This window comes from Nelumbo nucifera, chromosome 1 (genome assembly GCF_055504915.1).
Source record: "Nelumbo nucifera cultivar China Antique chromosome 1, China Antique-T2T, whole genome shotgun sequence".
In the NCBI taxonomy this organism is placed as follows: domain Eukaryota; kingdom Viridiplantae; phylum Streptophyta; class Magnoliopsida; order Proteales; family Nelumbonaceae; genus Nelumbo; species Nelumbo nucifera.
The window spans coordinates 42584294-42594970 of NC_142649.1; the positions used below are offsets into that span (position 1 = coordinate 42584294).

Consider the following 10677-nt stretch of genomic DNA (forward strand, 5'->3'; position numbering starts at 1 on the left):
TTCAACAAAGAAGAAACTTGGGCATGGAACAATGACAATGCAACACCTGCAGCACCTCAAGTTACAGAAGATGCTAGTATAACCCCTGTGACAAAACCTCTAGAACCAGCTAGTCCATATGCTGGTAGCAGCAACTCAACCATTCACTCATCTCCCTCCAGCAACAGTAGCGCATCTACTTCAAGAATTAAATCTTTAAGCAGCCCAACCAAAGTGAATTCAGTCTTGGGTTGGCGAAACCCTAATTTTATAATCAGCCTCTCTCGAGCACAACCCACTCTATCTATGAGCAATAATTCCTATATCTCTATCAGAAATTTAATCACCATATATGCATTAAGAACACAGAATTCAAAGGTCATCAATTCAAGTATGAATGAATGCCAAATGAACCATGTAAATTATCTCTAAGATGCATTCAGTCCATTTTGTTGATTAGATGATCTGATTACCTAAACTCTTTCTCAAGCAATTCAAGTAATCCAAGAAATAAGAACAATTCGACCAAGATGATTCTATTAACTAAAAACCCTAATCAAGAATCACAAGAATGAATCACAATCAATCGGATCTGGTAAAATATTAATTACATATCAGATTTGAAGTCCGTCATGGTTCGCATGAAAGAAAGAAGAAAGAAAGATTCAATAAAGAAACATCAAGAAACCCTAATCGAATCTAGGTTACCACATTGCGGAATCAAAGAAGAAGACAACCTACGATTTTTGCATCAATCTTCGATCTCCTCTTCAATTCGCATTCAACAACTCTATCTCTTCCCTCCAGTAGTTCTTCTTCTTCTTTGGTTTTGTCTTCAGGGGTCCGAACCCTAATTTCTTCTTTTTCCTTCTTTTTATAATCTTCTCTTCAGCCTCCTTCATTCTCTAAAATCAGCCGCCTCTTTGGGGCCTCCTTTAGGGCTGCGGTTGGGCTGCAGTTCTTAGTGGGCAAAACTTTTGTTGGGTTGTTCTCCTTGATGGGCCGAACTGATGTTCTCCTATAAGGCTTCAATTGGGCTACAGTTGGGTCTCTCTCCTTGGTGGCTTTAGTGCTTCCCATGGGGTTTTGGCTGGGCTTTTCTTCTTGATGGGCCGAATTATGCTCTCTTCACCCTAGATTGTCCCAAACTCCTAGTTTCCTGCAATTATGCTCAATTAGGGTAAAAACCATTGCAAATCATCATTAAAACATGTATACAACAATAAAAAATGATGTGTAGCATACGCACACATCAAACTCCCCCACACTTAAGCTTTTGCTTGTCCTCAAGCAAAGATATTACCCATAAATTGATCATTCCCTAGATTATTACCATCTACCGAATGACTTTTAGGATGAGAATATATTAAGTGGTCGGAAAACCTGCATAAACATTCTGATTCATCCCCATGATTGGCCACTCTTACCACATACATGTGAACAAAAGAAGGGAGAACATTAGATTCTTCATGCTCCAGCACTCAATTCCGTTTAATATGTATAGCAGCTCCTTACCGCCATAATTAACCATCACCTCGAGCTTGGTCTCAAATCTGTCAATGCCTTAAATTGAATTTCCAACTATATTTTTGTCCCTTTGAACCTCAGCCGTCACCGAGTTATTTTCTTTCTTTTGTTTCTCTTTTTTTTTGGTGTGAGTGCATTTTATGCTCAATCTCACATGGGTTACAGGCTAGAGGCAGATAACAGTACTCATATTCCTATTTGCTAGTTTTACTATTCAACTTGGAATAGCAGAGTTGGGACTGAACTCATATCATGAACCGCTAGTTTTACTATTTAGTTCATGACAACGGAGTAATTCGGGCTTTGTCCCTTTTTTCTTCTCTTTTCTCTTTTTTTTTTGCAATTGTTGAAATTCATGCATTAACAGTTCAGATGTGCATTAATAGATCAAATGATCAGTAAGATTTCAACCAAGCACACTATACACATGAGTAGAGTTGGTGCTGGTCATGATGAAAGTCCTATTTGACTTCCTCATCCTCAAGTATTGTTATAAAATTGGATCAATCACAGGAACAAATTCTAGCACTTACCAGTGATTTCCCTCGACTTCATCGTATTCCCTCTTGGAATTCACCTTATAAACAACAATAATCTTGAGGAAATTTCCAGTTTATGCAGTCTATCAATGCATTTATTTATTGGGGTGATTGAGGTGCACAGCTATAGCCTCCCCCACACTTATCATGAACATTGCCCTCAATGTTCATATAGAAAAAAAACTCAAGGATGAATCAGCAATATGAGCAGTGGGACTTCAAGCATTTCAAGGGGTTTAGAGAACTTCCCTGAAGAGCATTCTGAAATCTGGAATGGCTCCTTCATTTGGACCTTCTATCTGCTAAGATCAAAAGAAACTAGGAGGAGAGAATGATAAACACTAAGAGAGATCAGCAATCTACAAAATTAACATCCTAGAAAAGAAACTCGAATGATACGAAAAAGAGAAGTAGAAACACAAGTAAATAAAAAAAAAAACTACTCATCAGCATTTGGTTGCCTTCCAATAAGCGCTTGTTTACCGTCTGAAGCTCGACGTTACAGTGGGATCAATGAACATCTAGGTACACAGTTGATGGGGTAGGCAATGCTCCATCCGCTATATATTGTTTGAGGTGCTGACCGTTGACCTGAAAACATCCACCAACCGCATAATCAATGACATCTATCATACAACAGGAATCATCACTAGAAGATGCATGCTTTATAGCATTAGACATTTTAAAAGTTAATTCCTCATCTTGAATCTTAAAGCTGAGTTGTCCTTTTTGGACATCAACCATTGCCTTTCCTGTAGCTAGGATGGGTTGCCTTAGGATAAGCAGGACATCAACGTCCTCTTCCATGTCTAACACTATGAAATCTACTGAAAAAATGAATTTATCAACTTTAACAATTGCATCTTCTATGATTCCCCTAGGATGCTTGATGAACCTATCAGCTAACTGCAATGCAACTCTAGTGGGTTGGGGTTCACCCAACCCCAATTTCTTAAAAACCGAATATGACATCAAATTTATACTAGCTCCTAAATCACACAATGCCTTATTAATTTTCAAACTGCCTATAGTGCAAGGAATAGTGAAACTCCCTGGATCTTTCAGTTTCCGATGCAGCTTGTTGAGGAGGATTACTGAGCATTCTTCATTCAGTGCAACTGTAGCCACATCTCCCAGTTTCCTTTTGTTTGCTAATATCTCCTTCAGGAACTTTGCATAGTGTGGCATCTGGGCTAAAGCATATGCAAAAGGAATGCTAATATGTAAACTCTTAAAAATTTCAAGAAACTTACCGAATTCCTTTTCCAAATTGTGTTGCTTTACCCTATTCGGAAATGGTACTTGCGTCTGTTGACTTTTCTCTTTCTTTGAATCAGATTGCTCTTCCTCCTCCTTTTCAGTTTCTAGGGTTGCGCTCACCTTACCTTCTTCCTTTGCTTTCTTCTCCACCTCTTGCAGCTCCATGCCACTCCTCAAGGTAATGGCTTGCACCTACTCTCTTGGATTTGCTTTGGTATTGCTGGGTAAAGCACCTTGGACTCTAGAAGATATCATCTGTGCCAACTGCCCCACTTGAGTTTCCAAGTTCTTGATCGATGCCTCTTGGTTCTGAAATCTCGTTTCTGCACTTGCTATGAACTTGGTCATCAGCTCCTCTAGATTGGATTTCTTCTCTGGCTGATGGAAATTTTGGGGAAAGGGTTTCACCGCATTTTGATTTTTCCAAGACAGATTGGGGTGATTCCTCCATCCGGGGTTGAATGCACGAGGGTACTGATTGCCTTGCTGCCTTTGCAAATACCCAACAAAATCTACTTGCTCGGGGGACTGCACGAACTGATTTCTGACTTGACATTCAGTGCTGATATGACCCCCCCCACACCATTCACAGACTATGGTCTGAACATGCATGGCTGCCAACTGCATTTCATCTATCTTCTTGCTGAGGGCAACGATTTGTGCAGATAGTGCTGTATAGGTGTCTACATTATGAAGTCCGGGCTGTCTCCTAACTTGGGCTCGCTCGGAATGCCATTGGTAGTTGTTTGCAGTCATTTCCTCTATGAGTGCATGGGCAACTTCAGGGGTCTTATTATTAATGGATCCCCCATCTACAGCATCCATAATGGTCTTATTGGCTTCAGTCAACCCATTATAAAATGTCTGAACTTGCAGCCATATGAGAAGTCCATGATGAGGGACTTTCCTCAATAGTTCCTTGTAACGCTCCCATGACTCATACAATGGTTCTCCATCCTGCTGAGAGAAGGTGGTGATATCATTCCGCATCTTTGTTGTTTTGGACGGAGGGAAATAATTGGATAGGAAGCGGCTGGCCATTTCATCCGATGTAGCAATCAATCCAGCTGGTAGAGAGTTCAGCTAAGTCTTGTCCTTGTCCTTCAATGAGAACGGAAACAATCTGAGCCATCACTAATCCCATTGTGCTTGAATGTGTCACATATTTCCAAGAATTTGGCGATGTGAGTGTTCAGGTCTTCATGAGCTAAACCGCAGAACTGAACTGTGTTCCAGATCATTTGAATGATAGCTGGTTTGATTTCGAAGTTGTTGGCAGCTATTGCTGGTCTCACAATGCTCGAGGCTGCCCCGATGAGGGTTGGTTTGGCATAATCCATCATGGTCCTTTGTTCGGCCATCTCTGTACTTTTAGCTCTCCCTTTCTTAGAAGCTCTAAGGTGGTGACAGAGAGTTCGTTCAATCTCGGGATCGTAGGTGATGCTCTCATTTTCACTTCTGTGTGTCATAAACTATACAAGTCAAAGTCATAAAGAGACTAATACACACATATCATAAACATAATGTACAAAATTAAATTCAGATTAACATCAGTTGATGGTTCCTAATATTGTTGTGATAATCCCCAACAACGACGCCAAAAACTTGATGCGTATAGATTACACTAGCAAGTGCACTAGCCGATCAAGTAATACAATGATGAGTAGAGTATCATTCCCACGAGGATTGATCCAACAACTACTAGTACTGAATCAGCCTTTTGTTATTTGATAAACCAAAATATTAAACAAATAAAAACCTTAATTCCTAATTAGCAAACTACCCTAAGCAGTTTTGGATCAGACCACCTTTAATGATAAGAAGAATTACTGCATGCAAGCAACTAGCAGAACCGGTTCAGCAATTAAATCTTTGAGCAGTCGAACCGAAGTGAATTCCATCTTGGGTTGGCGAAACCCTAATTTTATGAGCAGCCTCTCTCGAGCACAACTGTCGTGCTGTTGTAGGCACCCAAAAATAAATCCTATACTCGTAAGAATTAAATGCAGTAGTGTGAGTAAGGATCATTCCCATAGAGAGTGTCTAACCTAATTTGTGTGCTGCGTGAACAAAGGTGGAGGGGGGGGGGGGGGGTGGTTGTATGCGACGAAAACCATAATTAAAAAAAAAGAAAATCAGAATTAAGAAGAACAAAATTTAAATGGGAAACAAGGCAATTCAGAGTGTTGAGACTAATCAAAAGAACGAGTCTTGGTCTAGGATAACATCCACCATCAGAATTTCACTACTGCTCATTGATGCAAAAATAAATCAATTTAGACTTTGAATATTCATCGTAGGAATTTGTTTCCTATATCTCCCTACCATAGTTAATCAGAAAACAAGCGATCCTCTTAACCCTTACTACTGAACAACCCTTACACAAGTGTTAAATATTTAATCCAACAATAGCCTTAAGCATTAGAGATCGATGAAGCTAAACAACACAAGCATAAGCAGTTGCATTTAATTTAGTTGAGTGTTTTTCCTAAGATCTAACGATTTCTGACGCAACAAATCATTAAACCCTAGTTGCTTCACAGATTAGAGGGATCAAACAATTATGGATTTGATATCTAATCTAGCAGTAGATCGTAATGAATAATAAACTAGTAGGCCTCCTAGTAATCAGACGAAACAATAATGAACAAGAACATAGAAGAAAATTCGATATTCAAAGCATAAATCAAACAATAAAAATCAAATTAGATCTCATAGTTTGGTGGATTCTGAGGCTTCTGTTTCCTTCGACCAAGTATTAGAGTTTAGCCATGCATGGTAATGGTGAAACTCGAGAAAAATCAGAGAATAGAGAAGAGAAGAGAAGAGAGGTTCGACTGCTCCAAATCTGCTTTCTTGTCCCCAAGGTTGAGTGGTGCCTCTTTGCTAGTCCACTCCCTTTTTCATAGCCTTAGGGGGAGGGGCTGTTTCCAACTCCTCTTAGGAGTTCCTTCTCAAAAATAGAAAGTCTTATCTCCTAATGGGATAAGGCTTAATTCAAATCTAATTTTATCCTTATCTCTAAATAGAAACTCTTAACTAAGTTGGACTCTAACTCTTTTCTTTCTTTAAGATTATAATAAAAATCAGATCTGATTAAGACTCTTAGCTGAATTCTATTAGGAGTGGTGTGTGGGCCCTACTACTGCATGCTGAATTGGGCTGGTCTTCTCCAGCGAATTGGGGCTTCTCTGCGAATTGGGCTTCTCTACGAATTTGCAGAGACTTTAGGCCTAACTTTGACCTCGATACAGTCTGAATCTATCAAAACTCAAAACAGGAAAGTTGTAGAGATTTCCCTTATGTTTCTAATTCATCTTGAATCATCTCCATCGGAGTCCGGATGGGAGAGTTATACCCAAATTACTACACGGCGCCGAAATTGTGCAAAATTACCCGATTAGCCTTATTTTTCACCTTACGCCTCCTTTCGTGCCCTAAATCGAAATATAAGAATAGTGAGTCCAATTAGGCACTAAATGAGTATAAAAGACTAAATGTTAAGGGATAAAAATTTGATAATTTTCATTCTCATCAACAACCCACTCTATCTATGAGCAATAATTCCTATATCTCTATCAGAAATTTAATCACCATAGATGCATTAAGAACACAAAATTCGAAAGTCATCAATTCAGATATGAATGAATGCCAAACGAACCATGCAAATTATCTCTAAGATGCATTCAATCCATTTTCTTGATTAGATGATCTGATTACCTAAACTCTTTCTCAAGCAATTCAAGTAATCCAAGAAATAAGAACAATTCAGCCAAGATTATTCTATTAACCGAAAACCCTAATCAAGAATCACAAGAATGAGTCACAACCAATCGGATCTGCTAAAATATTAATTACATATCAGATTTGAAGTCCATCATGGTTCGCATAAAAGAAAGAAGAAAGAAAGATTTAATAAAGAAACATCAAGAAACCTAATCGAATCTAGGTTACCACATTGCAGAATCAAAGAAGAAGACAACCTAAGATTTCTGCATCAATCTTCGATCTCCTCTTCAATTCGCATTCAACAGCTCTCTCTCTTCCCTCCAACTGTTCTTCTTCTTCTTTGGTTTTGTCTTCATCGGTCCAAACCCTAATTTCTTCTTTTTCCTTCTTTTTATACTCTTCCCTTCAGCCACCTTCATTCTCTAAAATTTGCCGCCTCTTTGGGGCCTCCCTTAGGGCTGCAGTACTTAGTGGGCCGAACTTTTGTTGGGCTGTTCTCCTTGATGGGCCGAACTGATGTTCTCCCATAAGGCTTCAGTTGGGCTGCAGTTGGGTCTCTCTCCTTGGTGGCTTTAGTGCTTCTCATGGGGTTTCGGCTGGGCTTTTCTTCTTGATGGGCCTAATTATGCTCTCTTCACCCTAGATTGTCCCAAACTCCTAGTTTCTTGCAATTATGCTCAATTAGGGTAAAAATGATTGCAAATCATCATTAAAACATGTATACAACAATAAAAAATGATGTGTAGCATGCGCACACATCAGGGGTCTTGTGAGTCTCTTGTTGAGGAATTTAAGTCTTGCATGATGAAAAAATTCGAGATGTTAGATTTGGGTTTGTTGCATTATTTTCTTGGTTTGGAGGTGAACCAAAGTGTATATGGGATTTTTATTTCTCAAAGAAAATATGCTAATGATTTGTTGAAAAGTTTCAATATGTTAAACTATAAAACATCTCCAACTCCCATGAATGTGAATGAGACACTCGTAGCTAATGATGGCACCGGAATGGCGAGTGCGAGGTATTTTAGAAGTATGGTTTTTGAACTACTTGTCTCACACAAGGCCTGATATAGCATTCCCTGTCAGCGTTGTTTCTAGATTTATGCATATCCCAACAATGCATCACCTCAAGGCAGCAAAGAGGATCCTTCGTTATGTTGCTAGAACTATTGATTTTGGAATTTGGTACTCAAAAGTATCAGATTTCAAACTTTTGGGTTCTACTGACAGTGATTGGGCAGGTTGTTTGGATGATAGAAAAATCACTTCCGGCTATGTTTTCTCCCTTGGTTCGGGTGCTATTTCATGGAGTTCAAAGAAGCAAGAGATCGTGGCCTTGTCATCATCAGAAGCGGAATATGTCGCTGCAACGACATCAGTTTGTCAAGCAGTTTGGCTAAGGAGATGGTTAGCTGATTTTTGCCAAGTTCAAGAAGGTGCAACTCAAGTGTTTTGTGACAACAAGGCAACAATCACTATGGTGAAAAGTCCAGCTTTCCACAGTAGAACAAAGCACATTGACATCCGCTATCATTTCATCCGAAATCTGGTTGTTGAAGGAACAATAACAATGAAGCATTGTGGGACCAATGAGCAAGTAGCTGATGTTCTTACCAAGTCACTGCCGCATGCCAAGCACGAGTATTTCAGACTGCAGATGGGAGTAACAAGTTTTGAAGCAAGGGGAGTGTTGAATAGTGCTTCAAGCTTAGTGGGTACTTAGTGGGTGATTTATTTCCTAATTGTTAGGCATTATTTTGAATTTGTGGATCATGTTTACCCACTTTCTAGTTTAATTGCTTATTTTTAGTTAATGTTAGTTTTGCTGTAAGTCTATTTATTTGGACCCCTGACGTTGCTTTTTATGTGAATAGAATTGGTAGTGGCTTTGTTTTCAACATAAAAAATTTCAATTTCCCAACAGAAAATCGGAAGGATGAATAAAATTAAGGGGACTATTAAGGAGGAAAAAGGAGCAGCGGCTCCGAATACATCCTAGTCTGATCTTCCAATCGAGCTTTTATAGATGTTTGTAGAGCGGCTAAGTTTCATGGAAAACGTGTTGATGGCTTCCTTTTGCAACAACTAGCGGTACACAGTTGAAAGTTTCTTTGTTAGGAAGGATCAAAACACCCTCTCCCGCTGTGGGACTCAACCATGGATCATGCTCATAAAAAATATCAATAGCAATAATCAGGGGTTTGTTAGTGCCTCTACCAAGGACACGTTGAGCCATGGGGATTTCCGAGGAGCTGATCTCATTTCCTTGAAACAAGGTTGGCTGCTGTTGTCGGCAGAAACCCGAACTCATTCTCTTTGAGCTCTGTTGCTAATGAGTTTGTTAAAGCCATGGATGACAGGACGAAAGGTGAGTGACCTCATCTTTGCTACCTTCTTTTGTTTTGATAAAATGAGATGAAAAACGTAGAGTTGGAAGTAGAAAAGTAAACAGGAAATCGGGGACCTGACGGGTGGTTAGAATTCTGGTCACCCGCCAGAAATGCAAGAAACACGGTGTGAACCTCTAGGTTCAGACCTTTGGCTCTGATACCATGATAAAAATAAAATAAGGCTAGAAAATAATGCATTGATGAGTATTATAATTACATCATATTTATAGACCAAAACCAAACATCAAACCTATTCAAACTCAAACTCTTAGACTCTCTCTAGGACTCTATATAATTTATCTTAATCAATCTCAAACTCTATCCTATCGTAACAAACTCTATCTTAATGAGAACTCCTAATCACCCTTATCATAATAGTCCATACATCAAATCTTATCTCAATTCCCTAACATCTCTTTTTTCCTCTTTTTTTCTCTCTCTCTCTCTTAGCCATCCTCCTTCGACCCATCTCTTTTTTCCTTTTTCTCCTTTCTTCATCCTTTTATTTATTTATTTATTTTCTTCTTCTTATTATTGTTTTTCCCCTGTTCTCCATCGCTGTAACAAACCTTCCCTATTCACCGTCTCCACTTGTTACCTCTGTCACTACCAAACCTAAGCTCCTCCATCTCTCTCTCCCCCCTCCTTGACATCCTTTGTAGTCGTGTTTCTGTGCCACCGCCGCTGGTAGGAGTTGTACTGGCGACATCTTCTACTCTCTCTTCTTTTTCACTCTCCTTCCTCTCTTTCTTCTCCCATTTTCTCTACCTCCAACTCTCTTCTTCTCTCCTTTCCTTTATTCCTCTTCTAATACCACATTCCCTGTAACCGAGTCAACCAGTGTTGTCCCTTCGATCCCAAGGCAAGCACTCAAGTATGAATAGTACAAAGTGTTAATAAAGTAGGATGACTTCATAAATTAAAGAGAAAAGGTAAAATAAATTAAAAAAGGATAATTTGGCACTTAGAAAACTTTAAACAATCAGATGAAATCTTTTTCAAAGTTAACTAATGGAACGCTAATGGGAGGGGGTCTTTGTCTAACGGCCAAAGTTCAGGGGTCATTGTCACTGACCACATAGTTGGAAAAAAAAGTGTCCCAAAATATACTATGGTGCAGCTAAACAAGTCTTAATGATTAGGTGGAATAAATGCAAAATTGGCTATACTACCGTGAAGTGATGATGTAAATTGTTAATAATATGTTGCTGTTAATTTTTTTTTTTTTACTGAAAACTGGAAATATGAATGAG

At 39.1% G+C, this 10677-nt stretch overlaps 1 protein-coding gene and 1 non-coding gene across 2 annotated transcripts; one reads left to right on the forward strand and one right to left on the reverse strand.

The window, feature by feature from the left end:
• Positions 1–2555: 2555 nt before the first annotated feature.
• LOC104587989 (uncharacterized) lies at positions 2556–3470 on the reverse strand. The gene has a single exon (XM_010245776.2). It carries the CDS (start codon positions 3468–3470, stop codon positions 2556–2558), a length of 915 nt encoding a protein of 304 aa, XP_010244078.2.
• A 720-nt stretch (positions 3471–4190) lies between these two features.
• Positions 4191–4297, forward strand: LOC148803185 (small nucleolar RNA R71). Its single transcript, XR_016081613.1, has one exon. It is a non-coding gene; the product is annotated as a small nucleolar RNA R71 (small nucleolar RNA).
• The last annotated feature ends 6380 nt before the right edge of the window (positions 4298–10677 follow it).

What these genes read in the sequence shown, in the direction of transcription:
- LOC104587989 (XM_010245776.2), bottom strand. Translation starts at nt 3,470, where the DNA reads ATGGAGCTGCAAGAGGTGGAGAAGAAAGCAAAGGAAGAAGGTAAGGTG.